Source organism: Filobasidium floriforme, assembly GCF_021052385.1.
Source record: "Filobasidium floriforme strain CBS 6241 chromosome Unknown HD553scaffold_8, whole genome shotgun sequence".
In the NCBI taxonomy this organism is placed as follows: Eukaryota; Fungi; Basidiomycota; class Tremellomycetes; order Filobasidiales; family Filobasidiaceae; genus Filobasidium; species Filobasidium floriforme.
This window is the reverse complement of record NW_025763629.1, coordinates 896,729-913,897: the sequence shown is the minus strand read 5'-3', so window position 1 is coordinate 913,897 and position 17,169 is coordinate 896,729. Positions and strand designations below refer to the sequence as shown.

Here is a 17,169-nt window from a genome sequence, read left to right as displayed (position 1 = left end):
TCTCGAACTTGCACTATCCATGAGGCCTTGATACCAACTGCTGGTGCCTCCGAGAACAACTCGCCAAGCTGTTCCACGCACAGGCGCCCTAGCAAGACACGTTGGAAGGTGCATCGATATAGATATTTCGCCCTCCCGCTAATTCTTCGAGCAACACCATGTGCGGGAGTTTCACTGAAAAGATAGACCGCTCGTGGTTGTAGTTCAAACGAGAATGGATGATCATTTCATACTCTTGTACCGATTTTCGGTAAGGAAACAATCTCAGCGGGAGTTGCTTGATCCGAGTTCCGAGGCTTTGCCGCTGTCAGCTGTGATCGTATAGTACCCAAAGAGAGATCAGGGGGGTGTTGTTGAAATGACTCGAGGTTCTCCATGAGTGGGATGTTTATCTAGAAAGGAGGCGCTTCCGGTACCAGATCCCGCATTGGAGATGATCGACGCTTCGATACAGTAAGTCTGAAATAGCGCAGCGACATGACGTGCTTTGTTATACGGGAACTTGCCTTACTCTGCGTCATGCTCTCGATGACCGGAATTCGCAGAAGAGGCAAAACAGAGCTGGTTCTCGGCTTTTGTGTGCACTGTCACACCGCTACGGCGATTAGTGCCAATCATTCGATAGTCCCAGTCTCGGTTGAAGATGAACTCGGTCTCAACCCACAGACCTGTTGGACTTGTGGGACTTGTCATGCTTCTCGCGCCTGTTATATCCCTATGTAGTCGTTACGACCGTCTGTTATTGAGGATGAGATTCAACGTGTGTTCAATGGGTTTTTCGGGAGCATCGCAGCCCTCGCCTTCTTTGTGTAAGGGATTCTGGAAGCCGTAGAAGTCTGGATCTGAGGGGTTCACATGTGTGACATCGATTGGCGACTCGCTTGGAACTGTCTGTGAAAGTCTTGATGAGAGCGGTTGTTTCGTCCTATACATTGATCGGCAAATCTAGTCCAGTCTTTGAATTGGCAGAGAGTGTACGAGCGGAAGAAAACTCAACAGGTCTCACACAGATGTTGTCAGCGGCGGCTCAACTGCATATATTGCTGTTAACTATACAACTCGTCAGGGAGAGGAGTGACTGTGACCAGCTCACCTATTGGAAAAAGAAACAAAATCTGGAGTTCAAGGGTGACGCCTGAGTGAAGACTTTTATATCCACCAATCAACCAAATAAAGATGGCAACTTTTACCGTACATGCGTCGACAACTTGACGCTCTATAGGGGTGCCAAGTCTAATGGGTTCATAGGTCTGCTTTGTTTGGCCATGGTTTCTCACATCAAGGTCGTTTCACGCTTTATCATATCGAGTAGGTTGTGACCAGTACAGTACTCGAGTACAGTGTTCCTGCGGAACAAATTCCGGCCCGACCCGGCAGCTCGCATCGTAAAGGAATGAAGTGGCGTGGGTCATACTCATGTGTAGACATGTAACTCCCCACCGGAGCTACGGCGGTGCTGATCAAAACGGTCACAACGACGGGTATGACAACGACAAGCGAAGACCAGGTCGATTCCCTAAGAACTCCGTTGGCGGATATGGGATTCGCTCGTTCACGCTCGTTTCTTTCCTTCCCCTTTTTCTTCTTCTTTTTCTTTTGCAAGGGGTACAGTAAGGTTTCGCCTTTGAGCTTCGATCTCGGCCTTGTCTCCCCTCCTTCCGTCAACGAGTAACCGGTAGCTGGTAGATGATCACCGTGATCAGATGTCCATACAAGCATTCGAAACGAACGGAACCAATTTGCGACTGCTCGATACAGAACTGGTTCAAAGATGTGGACGGAGCACGGGGAAGGAAATGGAAGTTTACCCGTTTTGTCTCTCATCAACGATGGCTCTTTCAGACAGTAGACAGCGGGCTCATGACGTACTGTCTTACGCCCCTCCTTCAATCGCCCCTGTTCATCGGTCGCTCTTGGTATTATTGATCACGTCCTCGTTGCGGCGGGAGACTCCCAGTTACGTCCCACGGCTCGGGCACCGATCAGGATCAAGGGGGGCTTGAGGGGGTTAGTACCGAACCCCCAGCTTTTAGCGAGTCTCGAACTTGTGTCATTCTTTAGAGTCCTATTCTGATCAGGCAAGATTCATCAAACGGCTTTTTTTTACGGACGAGCCGATGTTGACGCATGGGCGTTTGAGCACGTCGCGATGATCTGAAACGTCTGGAACGCCCCGAGGTCTCTCTGTCTTTGTCCCGCGCGACCTGCACCCTAACTTGTGAGCTCGGCTTGTGTGGTTTCCTCCTCTGCCCCCCTCGTTTCCTTCCCGCTTTCCTCCCCTTGCCTCCGTGTCCCTGCTTCTCCGTGTACGCTGTGCTGCTGTGCTGAACAGAGCTTCTATGGCATGACGTCGTTGTCTGCGGGCCCAGTCTAGGTGCAACATGATGATGCGACGATCTCGGAGTAAACAGGCCAGAGGCCAGAGGGGATTAGGATAAAAGGCTCTTCTGGAAAGAAGAAGGTTCAGCCAATCCCCTATCTCAACGTCCGTTCCTCCTGTTCAACAACCATATCACCTCTTCATACTTCACAAGTTCACAAGTTCATAATCGATCGACCGACTAGCCAATTACGCACCTACGCATCATCTACATTCACTTCCGATAGCCGTTTCGGTTTACCTCCTCCCCGCGGCTCATCTCCCCCTGATCACACACGCAATCTCATTCAGCTCGAAACATAATCAACCACTTCAAACTACCTTTGCAAAGGACTTTCGCCTACACACAGCTGTACCGCTACTCCTCATCGTCATATACGTACATCAGACGGATTTCTACCTCGATACCGACCCCCTCCGTCACCTAGCTCGCACCTCCTCCTCTTCCTCGACAAAAGATCAACAAACCGACAGCGACAAACAAAACAAACTGAGAATAGCGACCTCGATCAGAGATCAGATAGGGTAGACATTCCACCACCTACCGATCTTGCCTACCGTAGACCTCGACTGTCAACCGCAGTATCCACCTCACAAAGCGACAAAGGATCCCATCGACTACCGAACCAAATAAGACGGGATGCCACCCTCCACCCCATCCCGCAAGCCGTCCCCTCCATCAACCACCGCAACCCCACTCCCACTCCGGTCCCCTCACTTACATCGGGTCCAATCACGCTCTACCCCTGCTCCGCCGGTCTTAGGGATGGAGAGTACCAGTATCCGAGATCGAAGGCATGGGAGTAGGAGCGTTTCTTCCTCGTCTTCCGGATCCGGGTCCGGGTCTGGAGAAGGGTCGACCATCAGAGCAAACGAAGAAGATCGGCCAGGGTATGGGTATGGATATGAACATGGACATGGGTATGGGCATCAACGAAGACCGGCCGATCCTCCTACTGCATCCGGACCTGGACGGAACCTCCATCTTGGACTAGGACCCGGAGCGAATAACCCGAATGGGATGTTATTCCGTTCTCCGAGTTCTGAACCTAGTTGGCAAGCCCAGGCTCGTCGTCAACCGGGTTTAGGATCTACTTCTAGCGGGTTCTCCTCTCAAGAATCGGATTTTGACGATGATGCGGATCCGGATGAGGGTGGGGAGGAGAGCGATTACACGGCAGGGTCTACTTTCAAGCTCCGGAAGGACCGGGATCACGAATCTAGAAGGACAGGGAGTTCGGCTACTTTAGATGGATACGCGTATAAAGGCGGGGCGGAGCTGGGTCGGCAGGTCACTCGACAACCTCAAGGCGCCCATTTGCAACATGATCGGTCGAACGGGGTTGTACAGGAGAACGTTGGGGGATTGAGTTTGAGAGACCCCTACGATTTCGACCGGGATTACGACGAGTACCCTCAGCATCACTACCAGGAAGACGGCGATAACACCTCGAACCTGATAACCACCCCTCGAGAACGATCCACCCTAGCTGGAGCTCCTTTGTTCTCAGCGGGTCCGGAGGAGAGGTACGAGTTGATCCAAAAGTTGGGACATGGGAATTTCGGGACGGTTTGGAAGGCGTGAGTCCGAGTAGTTCCCGCTCTGGAGCGAGGCGGACAGGTCCTGGTCGAGATTTTTACGATGATGCTGATGCTGACATTCGCGCTCGGGTGGTATCGTTGATGCGATGCGCATGTGTTCTGGGGAGGACAGGCTGGACAAGGAGACGGATGAGATCGTGGCTATCAAACATGTCTGTGAGTCCCGATCTCGAACAGCACGAGCTGGGGGTTGGGTTTGACCTGGGAAGACTAATTTGTTGGTTGTCTCTGACTTCCTGATTGTAGGTCTCGAAGATAACGCAGATGGTTAGTTTGCTCCTTCTATCTAAATCCTCCGCCCTTGCCTGTAGCTGAAAGATCGCTCATCTTTGGCATTGAATTCGGTACAGAAATCTCTGAGATCCAATCCGAGATCGTCTACCTGTCCGGGTGCAACTCGCCCTATATCACCCGTTATCTAGGATCGTTCGTCGGGAGGAAGTGGACTTTGTGGATCATCATGGAATATCTCGCTGGAGGTAGCGGGTCTGATATCGTGAGTCGCTTGCACCTAAAAGCAATGTCAAGACCTGAGTTTGCTATGCTGACTTTGTTGAACGACATCACCGTCAGATCAAACCGGGACCTCTTAACGAACCGCAAGCAGCCATCGTCCTCCGTGAGATCCTGCACGGTCTTGCCTATCTACACAGCCAGGGAATCATTCACCGGGACATCAAATCGGCCAACATCATCTTTTCCGATACGGGCGAGGTCAAGCTCGCCGATTTCGGCGTGTCCGGGCAGTTGAGAAGCGCCAAGAGTATCAAGAATACGTTTGTCGGGACGCCTTTGTTCATGGTCAGTAATGAACGTCGTGTGCTAGAGACTAGACTCTCAGGTACTGACTAACTACGTTGATTACCTCGGCTCCTCAGGCCCCGGAAGTGATTCTGCAGGGAGGATATGGGCACAAGGCCGACCTCTGGTCACTAGGGATCACCGCCATTGAGCTCGTCGCTGGGAAACCGCCTTATGGATCGCAGCACCCGATGAAGCTCTTGTTCTTGATCCCCTCGATGGAACCGCCCAAGCTGGAAGGCGACTTCAGCGACGCGTTCAAGGACTTTGTCTCGAAGTGTCTGGTTAAGGACCCGAATGTCGTGAGTTGAGTCAGGTCGGCCTACGGTAAACGGGCAGAGCTGAATGTTCGCTCGTGTTAATCGAATAGCGATGGGATACCGCCGAATTGCTCGAGCACCCGTTCATCCGCAAGGCCGGCCGTGTTCAGTCCTTGCAGAGGCTCGTCAACCGACTTGCCGAACACAAACGACTGCACGGGAATCACTCTCGTTCCGAGACTTCGATTTCGAACCCGACTATCGATGGAACCATCGATGGGGAAGACGAGGGGTGGGATTTCGGGAACGGGACCGTCATTTCGGTACAAGGGACGAACGCCGAGGAGGAAGACCCTGCCACGGTCGGGACCATCCGGCCTGGAAAAGGCTCGGAGGCGAGGGTTTTTGAGCGAGACGTCCAGCCTTACCAAATGCAACCCTCCTTGTCGGACGCCTACCCGGAAGACGACTCCGCTCGCAGGCGTACATTCATCGTCAACGACGACGTTCCCGAAGGTTTTGAAGAGGTGAGCTACGGGCCAGCAAAGTGACATTTGCTGGACGGAAATTGAGCTGACACTCCCCTAACAGGGTTTTGAGACCGCTCCTTCGCTCAAGTCATCTGGCAGCGCCTCTCAAGCTGACTCTACCGAGGTCAGAACACCTCCGCTAGACACTCCAAAGGCACGCCCAGTATCAGCATCGTCTTCTAGTATCGGGCAGCAGTGAGTAGAAGCAGTATCGAAAATGGCGAAAGGCTTCCCGGCTGATGGTCTACGCATCCGCAGAACCATAAAACCGGCTATGAAGCAGGCCCCAGTTGCTCAACAGCAAGCGAAACGCCCGTTCCACGCAAGTGGTGACGGAGTTGGCGAGATCCTCATACGAGACGTCGTCTTGCCCGTTGTAAACAAGGTTCGTTCACTCTGCGGCGGGCTTCTCGTCACATCTTGGCTCATCTCGAAACTATGCTCGAAATCGCATCCGCAGACCGTGTCTCAAGCGAAGTCGGCGGTTGATTTGCAGGCTCTGCACTCGATTCAACAAGGGTTTCAAATATTGAGCAGAGACAATCCGGAGCTCGCCAACCAGATGATGATCGACATCATGTCGGGACTGCGAGAGTGAGTCGCTCATGTATCTTCGCCAGACCGACGTGACAGTTGACGTGTGGCCACCGTAGTAACGAAGCCGTTCGGGCTCAGCTCACACAGCGACTCGGTACCATCAGACCGTCGTCCGACGTCAGAAAGACGTTTTCCGACGAACAAGTCCAGACAAAGGACTTTGCGGGCGCAACTGAGCGCGAGGCTCCTGCCCCGGTTCCGAAAGAGCGAAGTCCAGTCAATGACATGCTATACATGCGATGTGAGTCCTGCAGACTGTGGTACAAATGGCCATGACGCTCGTGACTGATTCGTGGTGCGACACGATTACCAGGGCTAGATGGATTACGGCTTAAATGGCCCTTGGCTGGATCTTGATGTGGTTTCCGTCTGCTCTCACGACCGCGAAATACGACTATAATACGACCTCCTTTCCCTCTCTTCAAAGAGGCGCTACTTTTCTGTCTGTGTAGCGATGTTCAGGATACGCAGGAATTTGCTCAGGTATCCTCTGACTGTATCCATACTATACCATACACGGCCTGTAGAGTGATAGATTTCATGGGTTTCCCATCCCGAGTGATTGGTTTTGTTTCGAAATTGACGTTGATCGATCGGCGGTGGCATCAACCAAAAGGTGAATACGGTCGATTACCTTGTCCGTTCGGTGGCGGGAATGCTGTGGGTCGTCCGCCAGGTATCAAGGACGGGCCCATGTTACCTTCCAGCGGTCCCGAGCTCCAACCTTGCAGACCGTGCGCTGTAGTGACCGAACCTGCCCGGGCGAACCCTGATCCTGACCTGGACCTCTCCACTTCGCCGTCAGGTTCGTTTAGCCCACGAGTCCAGATCGAACCGCCGCTCGAGAAACCAACCCCTCCGAAGAGCAAGGGCGAGGCAGTGTTTGAGAAGGGTGACGCTGCCGGATTACTGGGTGCGGGACTGCTGGTCTGCGATGACGGCCTGACGACCGGGCTGCCGGTCATCAACGAATGCAACAAGTCGTGTGCGCGAGTCGAGGTTGGTTGGCTGTTCCCCTGTACGGAATGGTTTGTTGGATTAAAGGTCGAGTGCACCGCCATGGTTGGGGTTGTCAGACCTGCTGGTTCGTCCTTACTGAAGCGGTTCTGCCGTTTCGGCCAGATGATTTCTTCTTCGTCATCGTCCTCGTCAGCTTCGTTGTCCTCTCCATCATCCTCGGCGAGACTTAGACGTTCATCGTCGTCTGCCAAGCTGGACCCGTCTGCCAGAGTGGCCCGCATGGCCAGGTTAACAGGGTCGTCTTCGGTAGCCGTGCTAACCGATACGGCGTCGCCAAACTCCGATTCTTCGCGTAAAAGAGCGTCGGGAGGCATAAGTCCAGCTCCAAAGGGTTGCGAAGTGGCAAGTGACAAGGTCGGCCGACGATCCTCTAAGAACGTGTTGTGAGCGGTCGGATTTATCATCCCGACTCGGCTAGCAAAAGATTGTGGTTGCACCATATGTCTGAACGATTCGGGCTGAGAAATGCCAAATCGCTTTCAGCTCGACCGACGAATATCAACTGAAACAAAGCCGACCCGACTACGTCCACTCACCGCATAGTTGGCGATCAACTTGCCATCGCAGAGCAAGTCCGAGATCCGCATCAGCTGTTCCTCGTTCGGATGGACGTCGCTGACGTTGTGCCCGATATTAGCGTCCCGGGCACTCTGGTCGTTCGACTCGGTCGCCTTGCGCGGTTCCATCATGCCTCGTTTCAACGGTGAGAACCCCCGCATATCAAAGTCCTCTTCGAGCGCGTCGGAGAGCTCGGGCAGTTGTGATAGGGGAAACAGGGCCTCGAGGTGTCGACAGAACGACGCATACGTGGTCCAGAATTCTTCCTGCTGCGCGATCGAATTTTCGCTCAACAACGAGGCGTTGGCTTTGAGCCACTTGGAAAAGATCCTCAGCGCCGGCAAGAGTCGTCGCAGAACGGCGGTGATGTACGGGTAGAGCGCGGTGAGCGACTGCTCATCCTCGTCCCCCGTCATGACTTCGTCGACGACCACCGTCTCGTTGTCTAATCCGGCCAATCGCTCGGGACCCAATCCGTCCTTGACCTCTTGATCGGCAACGTCGAGCATGACCCCAGCGATATTGAACAAGTACCACAGGGCGGCGCCCTCGTGATCCTCGTCCTGGTTCACGTCCGATTCGGGCACTTCCCGCAATCGTATATCCCAGTGACAGGTGATGGCCATGACGATCGTCTTGACGATGACTTCGGCCGGCACCGCCCGGTCCGCCAACAATCTCCCGAGATGCGCAGCGTGATCCGCAACCAGGTTCTCGAACGCCGGCGTCGGATCCCCCGTGATCAGGATGGCCTGGAGGATGACCTCTTCCGATCGCAACGAGCCGAGCGGATTGGACGGGTCGAGCTCTGGGAACCCTCGTTCCTGGTCTGCCTCCGCCTCCCCCGCGCCGTCCCCGCGACTCGCCCTCCACTCGGCCAGGCATTTCCTCAACATCTTGTCCAAGTTCTGTCTGGCGGTGAGGAACGGCTGTTGACACGCCAACGCGCGGTAGTAATGGTACACCGAGGTGAACATGTCCCGCGCGTACGTCGCGATCACGGCCATCTGGTTCGAAGGGTTCCCTGACAGTCGAATCCACAAGAGTCAGTCCCGCTCACCCGCTTCATGACGCGATCATCAAACCGCTGGTGACTAACCGTTATCGGGCAACAGACCCCTAGCGACTTCATAATAACTCTTGGCCTTGACATAACTCTCCCCTAACTCATCCGCTTGCGACTCCGGTGCACCCGCCGCCGCTCCCTTGCCTCCGACCTTTCCCCTCCCCCTCCCTTGCCCCTGAGCCTGCCCCTGCCCCTGTCTCCCGCTCTGCCCAAACTGTCTATCCCGCTCAACCCCGTATTGCTCCTTGTACCGCTCCAAGTCTCCTAGACAGACCAGGGCTTTATGTACGAGCCCTACTTTCTTGAGAGCTTCGTCGTGGCTCAAAGTGATCGTCTTCGGACCCACCGCCGGACCTCGAGCGCCGTTTGGATCCGCTTCGACCTCGTCAACGGGGATGACGATCCCGACGACCTCGAGATAAGCCCTGACGTCGATCTCGACCCCTTCGGTCCGGTTCATCTGTTGCCCTTCTCCCCCTGCTCCATGCCCGCCAACCCACTCGCTCGTATCACCACCGCCACCGCGTGCCATACCAGACTCCCTCGCTGATGACGTTGAATGGGGGCCCAGCCGACAGAGCCCGAAAGTCCTGACGAGGTCCGAGATGACGGTCCTATAAAACCCCTGTTCAGAGGATAAGAAGCCCTTGAAACGGGTGATGACCTTTCTTATCTCCACTGGGCCCGTCCTCTCTCCGTTATGGCTTTCTGTACGTCTTCTCGAGTTTGAGTCCTGTTGTTGTTGTTGCTGCTGCTGAAGCTGTTGTTGTTGGAGTTGTAATTGACGATCGAGACTAGCGACCAACGATCTGTACCGAGCGATGATCACATGGGTAGTATAGATCCAAAGATGATCGATGGATTGGGCGGGGGAAGAGGTGGGATGTGAAAAATGGATGGTCTTGTAGGCGCTTCGGATGCTGTGGGTTCCGAATGTCGTGCCGTGGTTGTTGTTGAGACGATAGACGTGAGGGTAGCGGGGAATTGAGTATGTCATGTATGTGTCGAAGTGGAGATAAAATCCAGCGGGGTGTTAGGTAAATGGAAGAAGCGGAGATCGATCAGGCATTGTGATCGTACGAGTTCCGGGATACATATATAGGAGGAAGGCCATTATCAGCTCTCAGCTCCCAGTGCCTTTCCCGGCCTCCACCACCGGTGCTGCATCATCCCCCCTTCAACCTCCGAAACGGAACTCGAGCACAAAACCCAGCAAGGGAAATTTCGACCGGGACTGACCGATTCCTAACGACGTCCACCTCCCTATCCCAAGGCTCTTTGACCTTTAAGAGCTGGTCCAAGAGTTTGATCTGGGTCTTGGCTTCCCTGTTGGCAGCGGGAGATTGCGTTGGTGGTGGTGACATTGATGGTGATGATAGACAGGGCAGGTAAGAGTTGACAAGATGACAAAGGAGACGCCGTTGGATGTACCGCAGAGTCGAACACAGTTAGAGTAAAGACAAGCAGGAATCAGATCTCAGTAAACATCCAACCCTGAGCTCGAAGTACGTAAGTGGATCACTTGATAACTCACTTGACCAGGTCCGCAGCCGTCTTCTCCTTCTCCTTCCTCACAGAGTTTCTAGCATCACCATCGCCCGGAGGAGCTGTTATCGACCTCGACCTGTTCCCGCTCCCCGTCGACCGACCTCCAGCCCCAGCCCCGGCCCCAGCTCGAACTCCGTCCGCAGCTCCACCTGTCTGCTCTCGTTCTCCTTCTCCTCTCCCTGATCGGGAACCAAATCCGTGAGTTTGGGCTTGATGACGATCATACTCGGATCTCCTGGGGTTCCGGGGTTGTCTACTAGCGACTTCCCCAGCAGCAGGAGGAACTTGCGTGGACATTATAGCAACTTCGGATCAGTTGACCGGGGGAGGAAGCGTTGTGGGGCTGGTCGAGGAGAAGAAGAGGGCGGGAATGGGTTATTGCATCTTGGTTCGCCAGTCTGACGAGACCTGGGCGAGTGCGAACGTAGGTGATTGGGTGAATATGGGAGGGTTGTTACCAAATCGTCGTTTGACCCTTTCTCAAGGATAGCTAGGATAGAGATCGACCGATGACGATATGCAGTCAAGTAGTGTTGATCGATAATTGGTTGACACGTCATTCACGAAACGCTCCTCGGTCGACCAATACTTTGATAAGACCATCGAGCGAGACCTTTTTCTGCCTACGTTGAAATATTTCGACAATGACCTTCTCGATGCACATCTTCTTCCCTGTTGTTGATCAGTCCTATCGGTCACTCCGGACTCCACTCACAACGACCTGGCCTTCTTCCGGGTTTATTTCTATCCGTAAGTACCTCCTGCCTGTTTCTTCTCCAACGACCTAAAGAAGAGGACAGCGACGACAGACATCGACATCGCGAGACCCCGTGGATGAAAAAAAACCTCAAACCACCTAGCCTGGGGAATTTTTACGAAATTCTAGACCCCGGCAATTCCCGCTACGTCTTTCCTCGTCCGTCTTGGGCGGGGGATAATGAGAAGGATCACCTCTTCTCTCTTTGGGGAGCTGAGGGGGCCCGGATCATAGTGGTAGGAGGGGCTGGCGGTCGTCACCGGCGCTCTGATGGCACAATTCATTTTGTCATAGTTACACTGAGGGGTCTCAAGCACGTCCTTGTCGTCATCGTCGTTGTCTTTGTCGGAGGAGGATCGTCTTTCCTCTTCTCGGGACTGCGAATATTCGTTTTTTTGAGAGAACGTCGAGCTGATCCAACCTGGCGCTCTTTCTCTCTAGACCTTTTTCTCCCTCTCTCGACTCTTTCTCCTTATCCTCTCTTACCCACGATGCCCCTATTTCGTCCAACCCCGTACCTCCTCGCCGGCCGTCCCAAAACAGCACCCCACGAGATCCCACCTCCTTCATCCAGTTTACCAGCCCCGCGGAGTGCTGATCAAGCGGACAAGTATTTCAGGAGGGTCGCTAATGAGAACGTGAAACCTGGGCGGGGGATGAGGTTGTTGAGCGTCGGGGGGTGGGTCGTAGGGGGAGGTGAGTTCCGACTTCCGAACTTGGGTTTAGCTTCTCCTTTCTTTTACTTTTTTGATACCTCGTCTGGACCCTGAGTCATCTTGTGTAGTAGTTGTTATATCATCATCATTTGTCATGCGATTTGCTTATACGATCTTATTACGTTCCCTTTGTGCTTTTCTCGTTTTCTTTTCTCTTCTCTGTTCTGCTCCCTGTCCCGTTTTCGTCCTCCGTTTGCTTTGCTCTCTCGATTGGCTGCGCCTCACGTCACTTCACTTCGCCGTCGATCTTACCATCCGGTCATCCCATCTCGAATTCTATTCCTGACATCCGATATCCGACCTTGCGAATCGACGACACCCGCAGTGGCATGCACGTATATGGTCCTCTTTGCCGATTTCGGGGACAAGGAGCATGTGTTTTCACCGGTGAGTCCGGAATTCCTTTAGGCCGGGCTTTCTGTTTTGGCCATTTCCCACCCTGGGCGCTCGGCGCATCCGTAACTGCATGACTGCAAACGACGGCGAGCACATATCTATAACCACCATCGTGGTAAACGGCCGCTGCGCTTATCCGTACCAGCAACGATCGTACCTGCGTGGCATCGATGAACGGGAAAGCTGACCGTTCGTTTTCTGCAATTTCGATCTATCGACCACCTCGATTACCACATGCGCTCCCTTCCATCTTCACTTGACGCCGTCTGCTACCCACCTCGCTACCGCCCCGACGCCAAACCGTACGCAGGTCCGCCGTCAATTCCGCTCATACACCTCGTCCCTGTTCAACCTCTCGGATTCTGAACGTTCGATGATGAGCCTTCCCTTTGAAGACCCGGTTCGCAAATCCGGGTCGGTACGGACGATCGGGACTACCGCCGAGAGCACCATCAGCAACAACAATAACAAGAACAATCCTATAACCGGGACTGGAGATGTCGACGTCGATGCGATTGAGAGGACGGGCTTGTTGGATAAACACGGCAAGGGGATAGCAGGGCCTATGAATGGGGAATCCTCCATCCGGGGAAGGTTCGTATAGCCATAGCGCCTACGCCTCGAATGCCTGAATCGAAAGACGATCGAGGCGGGAGATGGATTTGAGAGATCATGATATGATCGAGATCCGAAGAAGGATCTCGTGTTGTGTATCAAAATTCCATATCATTTATACCCTGACGAAATTCGCGATGCTTCAACACAGACACGCAGATGAGCGTCGAAGCGCAGGGTGCTTGAGAACGATTCATCACCTACCATCTATGCCCTGCGAACGGGCGCGAATGGTCCGAGGGAGCGAGCGTCGGCATTTGTGAGCGCATCATGCCGGCCAGTGTTCAACCTGACTTGATCATCACACGAGACTTCTACGTCCCGTCGAAAGCAACGAGAGCGCGATTGCTCTTGCGCTTGTTCGATGGAAGGAGACAGCTGAGATCGGTTTCGGTGTCCTTCCCGGCCATCTTTCCGACATCCGAAGCAGCATGCGCGTCATCCTGAACCGGCTCGGTCTGACTGAGCATTTCGACTCGATATCCACCCTAGCCGTGAACACATTCCCCGTCTGTTCGTTGTACGGCTCTACTCAAACCCGGTTCGCCTATGCGAAGACGCGTGAGAAGCGCTAAAAGCGGATTGCATGCTATCGCGCTGATTAGATTGAAATGGACAACTGGGACGTCGGAGGCCGGAGGACTCTGACCTCGAGAACATCTTGTCTTGTCTACGGCACAGGGGTTTCGTCCCCTATCTGTTGCGTCTACTCGCACTGCGGCAATGTCAGTCATGATAATAATGTCTCGCACGAATATCAATCTTATAACACAGGCATTTCGGAGAGGCGTAACGGCTATGAAGAGTTTTACTGGATCTTGCGTCTTGACAATTTAAACCTGAACGATGAAGTCAAGATCGCGAAGCGGCTTTTGAGGGTTTTAATGATTTTTGGGTATATTCAAGAACCAAAAGTTACAAATTATAAGGCGAGACCGCAAGACCGGAAACCACCACCAGAAAACCAAGAACGGAAACCAAGAAGAAATCCGACCCCGAGCAGGGGGGCGATCGGCAACCGTCGAATCCGGTACATGGACCTTGACGTCAACTGTTTTTAGGAGGACCGAACGCTTACCCCTGCTCGCTATCCCTATCCCTTCCCATCTTCTCCTTGTGGCCTATCGGGACCGTGAAGAAAGCTCGGAAGCATGACATTCACGGTTGAAGACCCGATTACCACCCCGTCCTCTTATAATAGGCTGCCTTGGTACCGTCGGGAACGCTGCAAGCAGCCTGACGTCGACGGCGGTAGGAAGGAGCAAGGCTCACGACGCTACCGGCATGCCTTTACGTGGTCGCTCCCTGTTCGACAACAACACAAGACAAGTCAGGGCGACGATCCCGAATTTGAGCCCGAACCCGCCGACGATGATCCGGCAAACTTACCTAACGAGCGCCAAATCTATTACGTAGGCCCAATCCCGGCCCTTCACATGGCTCATCACTGCAAAGAACGCAAAGAGCGGATCAGCGGGGATGACTACGGCTCGGACGATGATCACGACGATCGACTTACGTGGTGTCTGATGGCCAGTCTCCACCCGAAGCTCGTCCCGAACGTCCACTTTCGGGTCGCCTCCGCGTAGTCGTCCATGACGACATCCGTGTCGCTGGTGGATCGAATTGCGATAAGGATCGTCGGAACCGGGATAGGGGTAGAGATGGATCGTCGGAACCGGGATAGGGGTAGAGATGGATCGTCGATGGCGGAAGTCGGCGAAATAGAACAAAGAGAAGATCAGCGACGAACCGGTCCTGACAACGCCGATGATCAGGTACTCACGCCTCCTCCTCCATCTCCTCTTCCTCGTCGTCGTCGTCCCTGATCGTCCAGCCCTCGTTCGCCTCGAGCTGGTCGACTTCGGACATCTCGAAGATGCCCGAGACATCCGTCATCTCCACGTCCTCCGGAACAGCCGCGGGCCAGACCCACAGGGTGGACCCACCGGTGTAGCCACCCTCGCCCCTGATCGCCCTCGCCTTGAGCCGCATGCAAAGGAGGGCTTGGGAGGGCTTCGAGTAGGGGTGGGGCTGGCGGAGTCGGGAGGTGATGATTCGCGACGGCATCCCTGATCGGCGGGCGATCAACGGTGGAGGGACCGGAACCGGCGGTATGCGAGCGATGTCGGGCCAGAGATGAACACGAGGCGGATCGTCGGTGGATATCGAAGTCGGGCCGGAAGGCGGGTCGTCGGTGCGTGGCGATGTCGGGTCGAGGTGAATACGAGGCGGGATCGTCGGTGGCGGGGATAAGGGGTAGCGAGCGAGGTGGACATGCGAGTGAATACAAACGTTTGGTGATCAGCGGTGAGGTTCTTCCAAACACACGAGACGGAAACTTCTATGGCGACGACGATCGGTGAAGGGGTATAAAGAGAGATAGCGGGGTAACGGAGTGGGCACATTGCGAGGAATACGGTATGGAATGGAGTACGGTAAGGAAGGGGGACGGTCGGGTTTTGGAAATGTGTGCGGAGTAAAGGTTGTGTTCGGTATGGAATGGGTACGGAGCAGGTACGGAGCGGGGCGGTATACGAGAGTAGAGGAGTATGCGAGTAGCGGAGTATGCGAGTAACGGAGTATGCGAGTAGCGGAGTATGCGAGTAACGGAGTATGCGAGTAGCGGAGTATGCGAGTAACGGAGTATGCGAGTAGCGGAGTATGCGAGTAACGGAGTATGCGAGTAGCGGAGTATGCGAGTAGAGGTGGTGCGAGTAGAGGTGGTGCGAGTCGAGGTGTTGCGAGTCGAGGTGGTGCGAGTGCGAGAGTAAAGGTGATGCGAGTGCGAGAGTGGAGATGACGAGAGTAGAGGAGACGAGACGAGAAGGAGAAGAGGGAAAGCGAAAGGGGGACACGACCACGACCATCACAAACACTGAGTGTACTCACTGCGAGGTTATTGAGACGGGGCGGGAGTGGTATTGGTGGTGGTGGTGGTGGTGGAGGTGGTATGGGTATGCAAGAGAGTGTGGGTGAAGCGAGTGTGGGTATGATGATGATGAAGAAGAAGAAGAGAAGAGAAGCGAAAGGGCAACGAGTCGAGTTCGAAACGGTCCAGACTTTATACACGTCCAGCAAGGGGGGCGAGGGGGGTGGAGCGACGTGTCGACGAGGCAAACGCTGGGGGAAGGGGAGGGGGGAAGGGAAAGGGCAGGCGAGAGGCAGGAGAGGGAGAGAGACGACGAGGCCAAGCAACAACAAACACAGGACGACAACAACGACGAATCACCTGATGATCCATCGTTCATCCATCGTCGGTGCGCTTGGGAATGTGGCTTCGAGGCAGGAAAGACAGAGGAACCCGGCGACTGACCCACCCCAGGGTGAATCCGGGTGAAAGCCTGAAAGATGGACTTCTACGAGTCGGAAGCCATCGAGGCAGGATGAGCAGAGGATCCACCGGAATGGCACATCGTGGCCGACTGTCGCCGAGCTCGAAATGATCGCTTATCCGACGTTTCATCATATTTCTTGTTATTCCGAGCCGAAAACGCATAAATTCACCCGCGAATATGCGTTTTTCACCTAAATGAATTTTTTAGCGCCGCAAAAAGGGCGTGTGATTTCGTACGTTTGGTCGATATACAGACGAACGAGGACCTAAATCAAAATTTCGGCCTCGTGACGATTTAGGACCGATTTTTACGCACCTCCCCGTCTTGGACCGAGTTTCGTCCGACCATTTTCGAGTGAGGGGCATTCCAAGAGGTCGAAATAGTAGTTTAAGCGAGGTCCTCGGTTCCGCGCGATTGGGACCGACCCGACAAAGTAAACAACCCGGTCATTGACGCAAGGCCGGGCTCTTGAGGGAGATGGATGTTTTATGTGCTCCAACGAAGGCATGAGGTCGCGATTATGGTCCAGGCTGCCCTCAAGCGACTGGCGTGAATTATTCGCTCTCTCAAGTGTGAAGACCAAAAGACCTATACGCTCCTGGCCCTGCTTTGCTTGCCCACCACCTCGCGACGGCTCGACCACGCAGACGATGACACCTCGCCACAGTGAAACGTGACGACGGGGTGGAAGAGTCTGAAGACCAGAGTAAGGGGTCGGGTACCTTTCTTTCGGGCCACTGGCACTTTCCTATTCCACCAGAGGGAACGATCAGTACCAGCTCGGTGACTGTCGATATCTGGTGCGCATTGAATGATCACAAAGGGATCTTTCTGCGACGTTATCCGTGCCGTCGAAACGCTTAGGATACGTTCACTGATCCCAACAATGGGACTCATTCTGTCCCATTTCCGATAACATCGTATCAGTTGATCCAAAGAAGCACCGGTAGCTCGACATCACGGGCTTTTTCGACTTTTCTGTATC

The 17,169-nt window shown here is 54.1% G+C and overlaps 4 protein-coding genes across 4 annotated transcripts; 2 read left to right on the top strand and 2 right to left on the bottom strand.

Annotated features, from left to right (window-relative positions):
• Positions 1-3,020: 3,020 nt before the first annotated feature.
• On the top strand, positions 3,021-6,527 carry HD553DRAFT_341404 (uncharacterized protein; the record flags this gene model as incomplete). Its single annotated transcript, XM_046182634.1, has 12 exons — positions 3,021-3,961; positions 4,095-4,138; positions 4,229-4,249; positions 4,333-4,478; positions 4,556-4,783; positions 4,861-5,085; positions 5,154-5,570; positions 5,635-5,768; positions 5,832-5,958; positions 6,034-6,167; positions 6,227-6,411; positions 6,484-6,527. 12 exons carry the CDS (start codon positions 3,021-3,023, stop codon positions 6,525-6,527), a joined length of 2,646 nt encoding a protein of 881 aa, XP_046037579.1.
• Positions 6,528-6,590: 63 nt separating this feature from the next.
• HD553DRAFT_220443 (Est1 DNA/RNA binding domain-containing protein) lies at positions 6,591-9,895 on the bottom strand. Its single transcript, XM_046177237.1, has 3 exons — positions 8,848-9,895; positions 7,727-8,772; positions 6,591-7,648 (listed from the first exon to the last, which is right to left on the bottom strand). The coding sequence occupies exons 1-3, from the start codon at positions 9,809-9,811 to the stop codon at positions 6,776-6,778; spliced, it is 2,883 nt and encodes a 960-aa protein (XP_046037578.1). The 5' UTR covers positions 9,812-9,895; the 3' UTR covers positions 6,591-6,775.
• A 1,715-nt stretch (positions 9,896-11,610) lies between these two features.
• On the top strand, positions 11,611-12,835 carry HD553DRAFT_341402 (uncharacterized protein; the record flags this gene model as incomplete). Its single annotated transcript, XM_046182633.1, has 3 exons — positions 11,611-11,815; positions 12,161-12,222; positions 12,542-12,835. The coding sequence occupies 3 exons, from the start codon at positions 11,611-11,613 to the stop codon at positions 12,833-12,835; spliced, it is 561 nt and encodes a 186-aa protein (XP_046037577.1).
• A 1,279-nt stretch (positions 12,836-14,114) lies between these two features.
• HD553DRAFT_370008 (uncharacterized protein) lies at positions 14,115-16,558 on the bottom strand (the record flags this gene model as incomplete). Its single annotated transcript, XM_046184162.1, has 5 exons — positions 16,316-16,558; positions 14,633-15,129; positions 14,366-14,604; positions 14,236-14,293; positions 14,115-14,151 (listed from the first exon to the last, which is right to left on the bottom strand). The coding sequence occupies exons 1-5, from the start codon at positions 16,343-16,345 to the stop codon at positions 14,115-14,117; spliced, it is 861 nt and encodes a 286-aa protein (XP_046037576.1). The 5' UTR covers positions 16,346-16,558.
• Between the last annotated feature and the right edge of the window lie 611 nt (positions 16,559-17,169).